This window comes from Cupressus sempervirens, chromosome 8, assembly GCF_028749045.1.
Source record: "Cupressus sempervirens isolate cs-2001-9-10 chromosome 8, ASM2874904v1, whole genome shotgun sequence".
Classification (NCBI taxonomy): domain Eukaryota; kingdom Viridiplantae; phylum Streptophyta; class Pinopsida; order Cupressales; family Cupressaceae; genus Cupressus; species Cupressus sempervirens.
In genome coordinates, this window is record NC_143125.1 from 769,742,562 (window position 1) to 769,758,962 (window position 16,401).

Here is a 16,401-nt window from a genome sequence, read left to right on the forward strand (position 1 = left end):
AACAATGATACTACGAAGGTGTATGTTGGAGGTCTCCTATCCCAACTCAATGGAGTGGTCCTATATTTAGAAACACAATTCAACATTGTTCAGATTCTCCAAGCTTCCTCAACCATTAGTATAATTTAATATTATCCAGCTATATGTATGTTCTTTTTCAGTTTCTGTGCATTCAATTCATAGTTAAATATTTTAACAAAAAGAAAAAGAACCTTCCCTAGGATTTCGTCAAAAAATTGACCCCTTCAACTTGCACTCGCTACTATTGCTTAACAAATACAACACTTCTAATCTGGAGAAGTGTGTGGGACTCACTTCTTAAGATCGCAAAAAATTGCTAAAGATCACCCAAAATTCCATTTTAGCAGCTTTGCACTCGGTTAGTTGATTGCGTATGGACTCTGAAAATCCATCTTTACTCCAGCATTGGAACAAGATGAGATTTGGGTTTCACAGAAAGGCCACATTCACATTATGCACGAGAGCAGATGATGATTTATTTGAAGACAATCAATTGAATACATGAGAATACATGGAGTCTAATAACAAATATCTCGTACAGCACAAAATTCTGATATGTGCGTTTGGTATAGGCTCTAATTGTTGTGATTTGGGATTTCTTAAGCAGAGAGTTTGCAGTAGGATTGCAAGCAAGAAGAATTGGTCATGGACACTGAAGACCCTCATAAGCAGGTATGAAGTTTTGTACAATATGACATCCTTCAAATTTTGGGGTTTTTTTTGGTACGATGCATCTGTTTTTTAAAGCTGCGTCAAGCAACCCTTAACAATTAAGATTTAGAGAGTGTCTTACAAAATGAAGGAAGGGTAAAGCTATGTGCAAGAAGCTCAAAATTCACAAAGTCCATGAGCCAAAGCCAAAACCAAAACCAAAACCAAACCTTAAGGCTGTGAAATCCCATATCAAACCAAAATCTTCGGATGATTTGGCCCCTACTCCAAGCAAAAGCACAGAGCAAACCGGGATCTCAAGCAGCACATTTTCCAAGGGGTCTACAAGCAGCGCGAACTCCCTTGCAAGTTTCAAAGATTCCGTCCTCCGCGACAATCCAATTGTTTACGGATTCAAGGAGATCGCATCGGCCACATCTCAGTTCACTTCTGGGAGAATTGGGAAATCCTCGGTTTATAAGTCCAATCTGAGGGGAAAATCGGTGGTTATTACTATCAGGAGGCTGAAAAGCCATAGGGATTTTAGGGCTGGACTCAAACAAATCTGTAGTGCCCACCATGCCAATATAGTAAAGCTTTTGGGGGGCTGTTGTGAGGGTGAAAATGTTTACCTAGTCTATGAATATGTGCACGGAGCCAGTCTGGAAGATTGCCTGAGGAATAGCAGAATGCCTGAATTCACCGTTTTGAAGACATGGATCTCTAGAATGCAGATTGCCACGGATGTGGCACAGGCCTTGGAATACATGCACCATGACACCAGCATGAATTATGTTCATAATTATATGAAAGCCAGCAGCATCATTATTACAGAGCCTCATTACAGTGCAAAGATATGCCATGTGGGGGCGTCTTATTTGGCAGGGGAATATGAGTTGGATGAAATGCATGAAGGTTATGATTCGGCAAAGGGCAAAGGAATATCTTCAGAAATCACGGAAGAAGAGGAAGAAAATGCGAGTAAATCTGATCGGAGCATCAAATCGCTCAAGAGATCCAAAAGCATGAGGATAACAGGAACGCAAGGGTACATGGCTCCGGAATATGTTAATACTGGTATTGTTTCTCAGAAAAATGATGTGTTTGCTTTTGGCGTGATTCTTTTGGAGCTTATGTCAGGGCATGAACCCGTGAGGTATGTGACTAAGGCCAACAGGAAAATGGAGAGGGTTTCTTTGATAGAGTCTATAGATAAGGTTCTTCTTTCTGATGATCATGCAGAGTGTATAGGCAAATTAAGGTCTTGGATTGATCCAAGGCTTAAGGATTCTTTTCCAGTGGATTGTGCAGAGAGAGTTGCTAGGCTTGCTGCTTCCTGTGTGGACTCTGAACCTGACAAGAGGCCTCATATGAGAAATGTGGCAGGGCAGCTCTCCAAATTGTATATATTCTCACAACAGTGGTCTGAACAATTGCAGGCCAACAAAGATTTGATAACTACCACATTTGAAGCAAGATAGAAGTAATCTTTCAATCTGTAAGAGTGATCATTTAATTATTTTCTACTTCTTTTGTTGATATATTGAATAGGGTTTGTAGGATTAAAAGAAAAATGGAGTTGTGGCTCTGTAAAATTTGATAGGCAGGTAGGTCTTTTCAAATCATTCCTTTATCTACAATTTTGGTTTGAGTGACCTGTATCAAAACACCCCATTTTAGGCCACTCTAAAACTGGTCTCTCATACAACTTCAGGCACTTCATGACGCAAGAAAGAAGAGGTCTGAAGTAATTTTTTATTCATAAACATTTGTCTTGTACCAAGCATTAGCCGGGGACAACATAGGTAGGATAAACAATGTCTCCCGTTGTTAAACACGATTCTTTTTGTGGAACAAAGTGTTGTTTGAAGCAATGATCCTGGTAATACAGATCAATTTCATTGGTGTACTATTGTGTAATTTTTGGTTACGTGCCATTATGTTTTTCCTTCTTTGAAGAATGACAACATTTTCTACCGACTTGCACGTATTCGTATACACTTTGCACATATATTTCTTTTGAGGGGTTCTGTACTTTACATATGCATGAAGAAATTTTCAATAAAAATAGTTTGAATATGCATTCCTGCGTTCATATGCTTCATCTTTCTGCTGCTATTTATTAAATATTTTTTACATTTTAGGTCAAATTCACCAGCTCTTCAACCATTTCAATGTTGATACATCTACTTTGTATTTTATATGATTGTCGCACTTGGTGCTATGACTTTGTCACAGCATACTTACATGTGATATTTGGGTGGGGCAGAGAAATGTGGAATTGTTATGTTGTTGGAAGGAGCCCTAATTTTATTGTTAGAATGCTGAACAATTAAAGTGCTTGTCGATTACAAAATTATGAATTGCTTAGGACTTGTAAATATTTGTTTTGGAAGTGGGAAAAAAGTCTGATAGAAACATACAGTTTACACTCAAGAAAGTAATGGTGTATGATATCAGACAGGGTTTTGATGGAAAGGCACAGGCAGAGAGAAGTTATTACTCAAACTGCAATGGTATTTTAAGAGGATAAAAGGAAAGTGTTTCAAATGTTTCATTCCATTTGCCTTCAATCCTTCTTAGATTTGAAGAGAGGGCTGAGAAATCTGTGTCAATTTCATTCAAATCTATCATTTAGTACTATAAACAAACTTCTAAACATTTAATTATAAGAGAGGAGGTATGATATACTTAAGGAACCCAAATCATACTTAATAGGCAACTCTACCTGCATTTCATTCCGCGATACAGGAAAAGGCTAGCAGGTATGCTACATAGAATTACACATGCACTAAAAGTGAACTCACAGTGAAATTTTAACATTATATATTCCTAAATACAGTATATACTAGAACATCTTCAAAGTATCATATTATTGGTTTCTTTCTTAAACTTTGAAGTTAAAATGGTATGGATATTGTCAAGGAAGTGTTCTTCTGGTTCCAAAGATATGCAAGAGACCTAGAGTGGGCTAGATATATAGAATTTGTATAGACACATGAAATACGTCCTATGGAGCTCCCACGTGCTGTGCCCCTTTCCCACTTCTTGACTAAGAGCTCAGTACTACCTTCCAGTCGGAGTCTGGTTTTCCCCACCCTGTATAGAGAGCTACACTGTAGAAGTGCTCTAGTCATAGTGTTAGAGTGGGGTTGCCATTGCACCAAAAGACCAATCACCACTCAACTTATAGTACACAAGAGGTGGTTAAGCCCTTGTCACCAACTGCTGTGTGTACTGACCAAGACCAAGGGCACCATCACTCAGTTAAGCCTTAGCAACACACAGGTCCTTCAATCTTTTGTCTTTAGCTCCTGCCATTTAGTTTCCTACCCAAATCCTTCAGGCTGTGCTTATTTTCTCTCTACTGATTATAAAATTGTCATTTGTTTTATGATTTTACAGCAACTTCTATCGTTAGCATTTGGAAGCCATTAGTAATTTCTGCCATAGTTGAATTGCCCTTTTGACTGGTGGCTGAAGAACAATAATTTATGGGATCAACATATTCTTCCAGCAATCTGTAGCAGAACAACGTGTTCAGTCTATTAGCAACAACAACATGCTTTTAGGAATGGAACATTCTGAATCTGTTGATACAAAAAATCCAGGTATAGCTTCTTATCTAGCATGGTATATACCCTGGTCCAGACTGAGACATCTGTTTGTTATACAATGTGCTTGAGAATTGAAACTTACAAAGCTATCAATACACAAATCCTTCTCATACAGTAGCTTTATACCTTTTCCAACTTGAGGTCTCTGTAGGTTTCTCTTCTACAAGGTGAATCAAGGGTGGCAAAACTTTATGAGAAGTCTGAGATACTGGAGGAAAGAAACACCTTGAAAGATGGTTTCCACTTCATATCCAAGCATTAATGGTATTGATACGGTCATACATATAATTTAAGGATGACTAAAGCTTTGAGTATTCATTACTTTTATAATGTAAATGTAAGATGGATGTTTAGAGTAAATAATTATTATTCACGTTTTACTTAAGTTTACTTAGGATAAATGCATTATTTATCAGTTGTCACCTAGAAGTTAGCATACCTTTATGTGTTGACTTGTTGACAACACAGAAGTTTGTGTACGTGTTGTCAACATCTTGTCATACTTATCCCCTAGCACTTTCTAGCTTGTTCTACAAGCTTTCTAGAGGCCTTTATAAATAGACTCTCCCATTGTATTTTTGTACAACAATTTCATTTTTCATTATTGCAATATAATCTCTCTCACACCGTTGAGATTCTCCAAGCCCTACATTTCCTTCTTCGGTTTCTCTTTAGCAGGTTATTTGCATGCAGGTAATCTTGGTGAGCTGTGAAGTTGGCTTTCATCAACTTCTACATGGTATCAGAGCCTCCTTGCTGCTTTCTGGTTTGAAGGATTTCTGAAGCCGCAATTCATAGACACAAACCCTAGTTTGTTTGTGATTTTTCCCATCAATCGGGAGCAAGAGTGTTTTTTCGAGGCACTTTGGGCTCAAATAGATGTTGCCATTGCGCTCAAAAGGTCCATTACAGTCAGAATTCATATAAAATTTTCGAATTTTGGCTACTGTAGCATCAGGGAAAAAAATTTTGCATTCTGGCAAGCTGTACGGACGCATTTATTGTGAATTTTTTTTTTTAAAAGGTCATAGAGCTGCCGCCGCCCAACGGCCACCGTGCAACCCAAGGGTCGTTACCGCAGGTAGTACAATCACAACATAGCTAGAACCCGGTCGTCGCTCCGCGGCCACCGCCACACTGTCGGCCGACCACCCTCCTCAGTGGCGCCGCCTATGTTCACCGCCCCTGCGACCACCTTCGTCGGCTGCGACCTCCTTGCCACCACTATGACCTCCTGCACGCTTGGCACCTTCTGCATTTGCCACATCAACACTTGCCATATGGTTGTGCCACATCATCAAGGCCAGCTTGTACTATCACGTGGAGGCCACGTGGCAATTTTTTTGCCTCGACAGCCTCCAAGCCGTCAATTTTAGGCCAATGATATGTTGATGTCAGTATGATGTCAACACTGCATCAGCCTTCCTACAATTTTTATAGGTCCTTTTTGACCTACTCTTGTTTTTTTTGCCGTAACTTGAGCATACAATGGTCTTTTTCTAATCCGAAAGAAGCGTTGGAAAGTTGGTTCCAAGACAAAGATATTGGTACATGTATTTTTTGGTTTTGATGCAGTTTAGTTGTCTGTTTTTGCAGTTGAAGTCGAATGTTCTATTTTTCACTTCGGCGAGCATATCTTGTGCGTCCCATCTCTGTTTTTTGAAAACGTTATATTTTTGGAACGTTAGTTCTGTCTACTTTTTAGAAATGTTGTAATTTCCCTCAGATTCTGCCCCATGCTCTTTCTTTCATGTTTTTTTCTTTTCTTTTCTAAAATATGGTGGATATCTTGAGTGTTCCAGGTTCGAGGATCGTTTTCATGGCATGGGATCTTTTCTTTTGAACTGTACTATTTGTTGTATTAGCTTTTTTTTCTTTCTGATCATTGTTGATATCATTTGTAAGCATCTTTATGCAAACGCTCTGAGATAAAGTGTCACTCTTGCATTTCGAGATCTTGAATGTTGTTTGAGACAGTTGTACTCGCACTATATTATAAAATGTCAGTGGGGGGGTTAATTGTTTCCATTTTGTGCCCTCTTCTTTTGTCAAGTGAGTGTCACTTCCATGACATTAGCCCCATGATGTGTTAGTGACACATGCTTTTATAGGTGTTTGTCCCTTTTCCTCTCTCTCATTGTTCTTGGTTCTTTCTGCAAAGGACTTTTGGCTCACTTTCTCAATGGCCTATCACCTCACCTTGTCTGCATTAAGGAGAGTTCTTCTATTGTTTCTAATGCTTCTTTGGTTCGATGGTTCGATGGAGTGAGCTATGTATTTAGTATTTGATCCTATACACTAGGTGATTGCAGTGGTTGGCTACCTATGCATTTCGGCGAGATGGATCATCTACCATATAGACACTCTTTGTTCGTAGCCTTCTATTTCCACAGAGCTTTTTCATATCAACAGTTTCTTTTTGACAGAGTTTGCATCTTCTTCATGCTTCAGTGATGTTTTTCATGATCTTCTCTTTGTTCCTATTTTCTGGGACATTCCTCTAGTTGAAGGCTTCTTCAATCCTTCACTAGGTTTTTTGCTATCTCTTTTTGGAAAAGGGTTTTTCCCATTGGCTTTTCTCTTTTTTCTCTGGTTTACAGAGATTGCATTTCTTTGCATTTGTACATGGGTACCTAACATGGCCTCGTTGTCGGGACCCATTATGCATTTCATCTTAGTTGTTGAGAGCTTAAGTGCATTCCCCTAAGTTGCACTTAAGGGGGGTGTTAGAGTAAATAATTAATGTTTACATTTACCTTAAGTTTACTTAGGATAAATGCATTATTTATTAGTTGTCATCTAGGAGTTAACGTACCTTTATGTGTTGATTTGTTGACAACAGAGAAGTTTGCGTACGTATTGTCAACACCTTGTCATACTTATCCTGTCACCTACTTGGAGGGTAATCCATTTTTCATAGATTTATGCTTAGTTGTCATACTTATCTCCTAGTGCTTTTTAGCTTGTTCTACAAACTTCCTAGAGGCCTTTGTAAATAAGCTCTCCCATTGTATTTTTGTACAACAATTTCATTTTTCATTATTACAATATAATTTTTCTCACACCATTGAGATTCTCTAAGCCCTATATTTCCTTCTTTAGTTTCTCTTCAGCAGGTTATTTGCATGCAGGTGATCTTAGTGAACTGTGAAGTTGGCTTTCATCAACTTCTACAATGGAAACCCCCACACACAAGGAAAATATTTTGGATCTATTTCAACATTTTTTCGCCGTTTAGTCTTCAATTTCCATACTTTGTCTAAAGATACTCGTTTCCTCTAATAAGAATTTGTCAACACTAATAACAGTTTGGGGGGTCAAAGACCTTCAGCTATTCCAGATCCTCAGTCGGAAAGTCGAGAACCAACCACTATGTAAATTAATATTTGGAAAAAATAAATTTTGTGTTCTGGATATTTATAGGGAGAGAGAATTTTGTATATAAATACATTTTAGTTTAGGTCAATCTGATAAAATGCATATACACAAGCAGACTTGACTTGGATGAGTTAATTAAGAGACAAAATTTTAGCATTGGGCTAGTAATTGTATCACAAAATTGTAAACAGACATAAATTTATTTATCTATATAATCAACCAAAATATAAAGGCTAATGCAGATCTAAATTTGATGTCTTAGGATTAGGAACAAGGAAATTTAGAGTGCTAATTGCCTCTAACTTAGAGCATTTCTTTTTGACAGTGCAAGGATGAATTTGAGATCAAGTTCAAATCCAAGACCATGGTTTTGTAATGCACTTGTGAACTCCTTGTATCTGATGTAGATTTTTCTTATCAACTTTTCCTTAGTCATCTTCGCATCCTTAACACTTATATCTATGCATCAACAATATCTATAATACCTTTGTGGGGTTGCCACTATTATAAGTTAATTCACTCTTATAGGTCAACTCCCATGAATATGTATGAAAAATTAAAAATGGAATATGTAGACAATCACATTCTCCCAAAATGCTCATGCATAAATAAATTTCTTTTAGTGCACCATCAAAGTGTGAATGTCTGAATGATATGTCTTGGAAAGTTTATGGGATCTTTGATGATCAAAATGAATGCAGTAAATGCCATTAAATATAAGGTTACATAAATAAGTGATATAAAATTGTGCTTCATTAGCTCTATGAAGGATAATATTGAATTTTGAGTTTTAAATAAACTTCTAGATGAATACAAGATAGGTATACAAGTATGTACAGAGATATCACTGGAGTTGGAGCTAAATGTGTGGGGGGGGGGGGGGGGGGGTGGGATATAATAAATGCTAGGATAAGGTGAATGTAGGGATGTCTGTAAAGGATATGTTATTGTTAAGTGCATAAGGATATGTATTTATACAAATGGTTAAAAGACGAGGGAAAGTCAGTACTATATTATGTTATTTATTATTATATGTAAAGTCTCTAGTTAGAACTCTACTCTAGTTTTCCCTAGAGTCCCCAAATGGGGTATGTAAAATTATTTAGGAAGCTAAAATTGCCAACTTTATATCTTGATTGAGCTTGAAACAAGGTTAGTTATCATGATGAATGTTGAAGAATTATAATGTTGTAAATACAAATTCTAATCCTCAATAATTTACATAATGTGCATGTTGGATTCAATAATACTTTCGTCAACAACCTATCCTCATTTTAAGTCCTTTGGAAAAACATATAGGATGCCTCAAGCTTATTCATTTCAATCAAGCCTACAAGTATAGAAAACAGCCACCATTAAGCCTTGTAGTCCCATCTAAGGTTGGGGTACTAGAATGGAACTTGTGGGCTACTTGCATCCCTTACTATGTATTACATCCTATCCTCCATAATGAGATAATTCGTAGATTAAAGTATTAAAGATTCTTACATATATACTTTATTATGCATAGACATCATAATGGTAGCAATAATAACATATAAATACATATGAATAGCAATATGGTATCTACATAATACTCCTACTTCTTGTTCAATGGAAGGCAAGATGAAATCAACTTGATTAGAATGGCAGGCATTATGCATCATACCAAATGCTTTACCATGTAATTTTATTATCAAGTTTAGTAAATTGTGAAATTATAAATAATTGCTTGATCAAACACCTTATTTTCTATCCTTCAATGCCCTTGTTGTCTTTCTTCTATTTATACCCTTACACCTACTACACTGGAAGAACCACATTCTTTAGTTTTGAAAAGATGCCTTTGTTTACAATTCATGTCCTTATTTTTAATCATTGCTCTTCATTATGCCTTATATAATTGTTTCCTTTAGGAGAATAATTAATTGATAAACTTCTTAAATAAGTCCCAACTTTATTGTTCATTTTTTTATCTTGGCCAACTCGTTCTTTTTCCCCAATCAACCCGTAATTTTGCAACTTGTTCTTATTAATTTTAGTCATTCTCTATCAATATATTTACCCTTGTTTGTCTTAATAACCTTAGTTGGCCATTTCTAAATTGTATTATTTGTGTGTGTGTGTAATTTTATTTATAATCGTTTAGGGTCATAACCTATTTTGCAAGGACATGACACTATATGTTGTTGCAAATACAATAGGGAAAATAAACTGGGGGATGGGGGGGGGGGAGTGGTGGGGTTGAATCAATCCTTAAAAACTTTATCCATTAAAACATTCACAACACATCCATCTCACTATTTGCATATAAACTGAAATACCAAACTAAGCATGTGCATCCATAGCATGAAAGCAATGAGTATTCAACACATATATGACACAACATATTTGGTTACCCTGAAACCCTCCAATGAGAAGGTAAAACTAGGGTGGGGATGACACCCACAAATATTTATTACTGTAGTTGTAAAGTGTATCCAATGAAGGTTACAATGAAGGTTACAAGATCTTCCATGTTAAAGGCTTTCAAAGTCTATTAGATCTTACCCTGTTAAAAGATTTCAACATCATGTTAAAAGTGTGTCTGGTTAAGGGACTTCAACTTATAATGAAGTAAGCACTCAGTTAAGATATTTACACAAAAGTCTGTTAGAACTTGAAACCTGTTAAGGCTACTCTGTTAAGAGATTTTATTGATTCCCCTGTTAGAATGTCTCAGCCTTGATCCTTCGGTTAGCACTCCTTTACTAGATACCAGATCAACTCTTTCCTGATGTGTACTTGATCCTCTCTAATCAGACGTATCACTTCTATCTTCTCTACTTTCCTCTATTCTCTCTAATTGATTCTAAAATTCATATCTCAATTCACAAATCCTTAGTCACCATGAATGTTTTGTTTGTGCATGCAAACTTCTCTCTTTTCTCCTTTTGCATCTTTAGGGTTTTCCTTTTTTAAGAGGACCTAGGTGACTTAGGGTTAGGTAAGAATCAATGATTTTCATTCACCCATTTTGCTACTTAGAACATCTCTCAGTTTGATTGGTTGCATGTACTATATATGGATTCTCAATATAAATTTGTTCTTATCATCTAGAATCACAAAACAATCCTTAAGTCGGCCAAAAAATAGTTTTCATAGAAGTTTATGTCATTACAAACAACTATGTCCAAAACTATATACTCGACATCTAAAGTGTTTGATGCTCGACATCCACTATATCTTCAATGTTGTAACTCATCTTCTAAATGACTTGGCATCCACTGTTCACTTGGTATCTAAATCACTTGGCATATGCTAACTTGCTTGACACTGGAGTGACTCAGCACTAATTGTCTGCTCGACACATACTACATATTCTGCTTAGCTTGCATTATTCGACAACTTATGCTTGGTATACACTACTTACTTGGCATGCACTTTATAAATATGACTAAGTGTGTAGTCATTCATATGTCAAAACCAATCTAAGATTAACAATTTGCATCTACCAAGATATTTTGACATAGGGAGATGCAATTTACATCTATAACATGTGGAATAAACTCAACTTACAACCTTCACACCCCTGCTCAAAGTTACATACAAAAGCTACACATTGATAAAATGAGAACTTAGAAGAACACAAGGCCAAATGTCGCATATATTGGGTGTCATAATTTAACTTCTCATAAAGAATAACCACAACATGCCCAACTATGAGGCCTTTGAGTTGCAACCTTATACAAAATAAGAATTCTTCAATCTCAAATCCTTAGCTTGCATCTTCTATCTTCTCTCATCTAAGAATGCTACTTTCATATGTCTAACCAAGCTTCTTTTACAGCCAGCTAAGCCACAAGTCAACTAGTCAAGCATTTAATTACAATTTAGGTTCATACTTGGAAGAGTAAAAAAAAATCTGCACCAACAATCATATGAAATAATGCACACTTGAAGGAAGATCCACACATGTGGTAGGAATCGACTCCTAACTGTGCAAGATTGCCCACAATCAATTGAAACTGTGCCAATCAGAACAACACGTTATGCAAGGTGAAAAAAACTAGAAAAAAGGACTGCAAAGATGACACAAAACTCAATAAATATAGAACATAAGTATGTGTGCACTTAGGATGAGGATCTAGGATAGGTCCTTGACATGATTACAACTATGCATAACATGAAAACAAAAGTAACAATGACTACTTCGCAAACAAGAGAGTTGTACAGAAAATTGGAAATAGTTTTGGTTGATGAAAGATTGCTCAATGACCCATGATGCTCCTGCATTAGACACCTAGGGTTAATGAAGAACTAGCATCCACATCAAGCATGACTAATATGCTGACTTAACTAGATATCCAACTTAGCTTGCATAATCCATGAAATGTCTTCAATTGGTTTGTCCTTCCACTGAGCTAGGTATTCCAAGTAATATTTTCCTCTGGTGCTTTTATTTACTTGGCTATTCAAGATCTTCTCAATGCTATATGTTTTCTTCTTAGGTTAATCCAAGTTGCTTTTCAACTTTTCATCTGATTCAAAATATTCAAAGATATCTACAATGTTGAATAGAAGTGAAATATCCATGTGTTTTAGTAATTCAACTTCGAAGGAATTTCCACTATCAAACTTTCTGAGAATCTTACAAGGAACAAACTTCTTCATCTTCAACTTACTGTGGGTACTAATTGGAAATCAAATTTTCTTCTAGTAAATCATTACCTCATCACCAACTTAAAAAGATTTAGGTATCTTCTTCGTATCTTCTCTATGTTTGTATTCCATATTATTGTCTTCCAGGTTCATCTTAACTTCCTCATGTAAAGCCTTAATGAAATTTGCAAATTCTTTAGCTTCAATAGTTCCCTTTGTTTCAAAGTTTAGATTCTGTAATTCAATAGTTACCTTAGAATTCATTCGAATAACAATCTCAAAAGGTGTCTTCTTAGTGCTCCTATGCATAGAATTATTGTATGTGAACTCTGCTTGTGCCAAAATCAAGTCCCGGTTAGTAGGTTTATCTCCAACCAAACATCTCAATAGATTACCTGAGCTTCTATTCACAACTTCAGTTTGTCCATCTATTTGTGGATGAAATTAGAATCAAACTTCAACTCTGTATTCAACTTCTTCCAAACTGTCCTCCAAAAATAACCAGTGAATTTAGTATCTCTATCTGAAACAATAGTTTTAGGCAATCCATGCAATCTAACCACTTCCTTAAAGAATAGTTCAGCTACATGTACATCATCAGATGTCTTTTTAAAAGGTATGAAATCGACCATCTTTGAAAATTTGCCAACTACCAATAAAATAGAACCATTTCCTCTCTAAGTTATAAGTAAACCAAGAACAAAATCCATACTGATATCTTCCCAAGGTTTATCAAGTATAGGCAATGGTGAATATAATCCCAAATTTTGACTAGTTCATTTTGTTGTTTGACAAATTCTGCAACTTCTTGCCATTTTTTGCACATCTTTATATATCTATGGCCAAAAGTATGTCTACAATCAACTTCATTGTCTTATCAATTCCAAAATGCCTGGCAAGTCTACCATTATGTTTTTCTTTTATGATGTTCTTTCTCATTGATCATCTAGGTATGCACAATTGAATTCCCTTAAACATGTCTTCTTGAATGAAATAATCTATCCACTTGTCTCTTACCATTTTCTCCTTACAAGCTTTCCAAGGTTCTGCAAAATCAGGATTAGTTTCATACTTCAATTCATTAGAACCAAGTACTTCAACTCTTATTTCTGTTAGCAAATTCCTTTTTTGGCTCAAAGCATTAGCAACCTTGTTTGATTGTCCACTCCTATGTTTCAAAGAAAAAGAAAAGTTTTGCAAAAACTCAACCCACTTCATACGTCTCCAATTCAACTTATTTTGAATGAACCCAAATACTGCAAAGCTTTATGGTCAGTATACAACACATAATCCTTAAGCATTAAGTAGTGTCTCCATTTCTTCAAAGCTTGAACAATAGCATAGAATTCTTGATCATAAATGGAATATTTTCTCTTAGCATCATTTAATTTATCACTAAAGAAAGCTACATGTGTTCCTTCTTGACTCAAAACAACTCCAATAACACTTCCACTAGCATCACATTCAACTTGAAAAACCTTATTGAAATTAGACAAATCAAGTGTAGCCAATTCTGCAATCTTTTGTTTTAATGTTTCAAAACTCTTATGTGCTCCATGTGTACATTTGAAATCTTTTTTTTTATCTCCTCTCATAGTCTCATCATAGCATTACAAATAGAATTGAAATTTCTAATGAACTTTCTATAAAAACTTGTCAATCCATGAAATGATCTTACCTCTCCAACATTCTCAAGTGTAGGCCAATCCAGAATAACTTTCACCTTTTCAAGATCCATCTTCAAACCATTAGTTAAAATAAAAAATCTTTCTTCATAAATGAACACTTCTTTAGGTTAATCAACAATTTCTCCTCTTTCAATCTCCGCAATGGTTGTTTAACATGTTCATGATGCTCTTCTTTAGTCTTATTGAATATCAAAATGTCATCCAAATTTACAATCATAAATTTACCCAAGAATATCTTCAAAACCTCATTCATTAATCTCATAAAAAACTAGGTGCATCCGTTAAACCAAAGGGCATAACCAACCACTCAAACAAACCTTCATTAGTCTTAAAAATAGTTTTCCATTCATCCCCTTCTTTATTTTTGATTTGATGATAGCCACGTTTCAAATCAATCTTGGTAAAGTACTTTGCTCCACTCAAACTATCCATTATGTCTTCCATCCTAGGTAAAGGAAATACATATTTCACTGTTATCTTGTTTATAGCCTTAGAATCAATGTGCATTCTTCGTTCTCCATTCTTCTTAGGTGCTAAAACAACAGGTATTGCACAAGGAATCAAACTTTCTCTAATCAGACCCTTTTGAAGAAATTCTTGCACTTTCCTATTCAATTCAATCTTTTCATCAGGTGTCAACCTATGTGGCACTTTGTTAGGCAAACTAGCTCCTAGTATCAGATCTATACACTGACTTGTACTTCTCATAGGTGCTAAACCATTAGATATATTATCAAAAATTATGTCTTGAAAATTTTCTAACAAAGATTCAATCTCAAGTGCATGCTCTAACTCATTTTGTTTCTTAGTCTTTCTAGGAATCAAAGCAAAATAAACATTATGCTCCTTCACATCTCTAGCAAATTGATTACCTTCAACCAACCATACTCTAACTATGGTACAATGATTCTCCTTAGGTTCCTCTACCAAGGGTAACACTATTTGTTTCTTTCCATCTATCCAAATAGTATACTAATTCAATCTACCATCGTGCAAAGCTTGTCTGTCATACTGCTAAGGTCTACCCAAAAGAATATGACAACAATCCATAGGCATGATACTACACAAGACCTCATCATGATAATTTCTAATTTTGAATTCAATAAGACATTGTTCACTTACAAGTAGTTTATGCTCCTTTTGGATCCAAGCAACACGATAAGGGTTAGGATGTCTCAATCTCTACAACTACAACTTGTTAACCAACTCCTTAGATGCCAAATTATCCAAACTTCCACTATCAATGATTACCTTGCAACATTTTTCAGCCACCTTACATTTGGCTTTGAGAAAACTTCTTCTTAAAACAAGTTCTCCATCAATTTCTTCATTCCACTAGATTTTTCTTAGCATCAAGTTCTCACCACTTTTAAGTTCATTAGACATTTCAACAACATCTTTACAAGCCAAAGTGCTTCTGTTATTACCTCCAATCTTCTTCCTAGAGTCAGTACATTCAAAGGCCCTATGTCCTTATTCTCCACATTTATAACAAGTACCTTTAAACCAATATCTTTCTTCTCTTTTTCCACCATTACTATTCCTTGTGTAACCAATATAGCTACCTCTAATGTAGTTACCTCTTTTGCCAACAGGTTCTTCCTTTCATTCTGAGTTTCCTTTATCTTGCATTGCATTGTCAGATCTATTGCCTTCTCCATATGTTCTACCTCTACTTCTTTGAAATCTGCCACCTCTTCCTCTTTGTCTTTGATCATGTTTCTTTGCCAATCTTTCTTCAACCTTCAAAGTGTACTGATGTGCTTCTTCCACATTGCCCATCTTAACATAGTTGATCTAATCTTGAATTAATGTCCTCAAACCATTTCGGTATCTTTCCACCTTCTCAACTTCATCATCTACATGTCCAAATCTTATATCTAGTTTGTAGAATTCCTCAATATATTCCTTCACACTCATGTCATTTTGTCTCAAATTTTGTATCTTTCTCAACAAATTAACTTCATAATTAGCAAGGAGAAGCTTCCTCTTCATCTTTCCAATCATCTTTGCCCATGTCTTTATCTTTTCCTTTCCCCTTTTCTATCTTTCAGTTTGCAAATGTTTCCACCAAAGTGAAGCATGACCCTTCAACTTTGTGACTACAATCTTAACCTACTTATTATTAGGAGTACCGTCATACTCAAAGTATTTATCCATCTCAGCAACTCAATCTAACACAACATTAGTTTCAATTCTTCCATCATAACTAGCAACTTCAATAGAAGGTCTAACATTTACCCTAGACAAAACTCTCAGAAGTTTTTCCTTATCTTATTCAACCTTAGGTTGAGGATTTGGATTTGGTATTGCTTCTTCATCATCACTAATATCTTCAAGATGTACACCTCTTTTCTACGATGTCTCCATAGCTTCAAATCTCACTGCAATCTACGTCAACATATCCATAATAACATTATCAACAT

The 16,401-nt window shown here is 35.7% G+C and overlaps 1 protein-coding gene across 1 annotated transcript; it reads left to right on the forward strand.

The window, feature by feature from the left end:
* Positions 1 to 282: 282 nt before the first annotated feature.
* Positions 283 to 2,581, forward strand: LOC149544689 (lysM domain receptor-like kinase 3). The gene has a single exon (XM_089795252.1). It carries the CDS (start codon positions 837 to 839, stop codon positions 2,151 to 2,153), a length of 1,317 nt encoding a protein of 438 aa, XP_089651378.1. The 5' UTR covers positions 283 to 836; the 3' UTR covers positions 2,154 to 2,581.
* Positions 2,582 to 16,401: the final 13,820 nt, after the last annotated feature.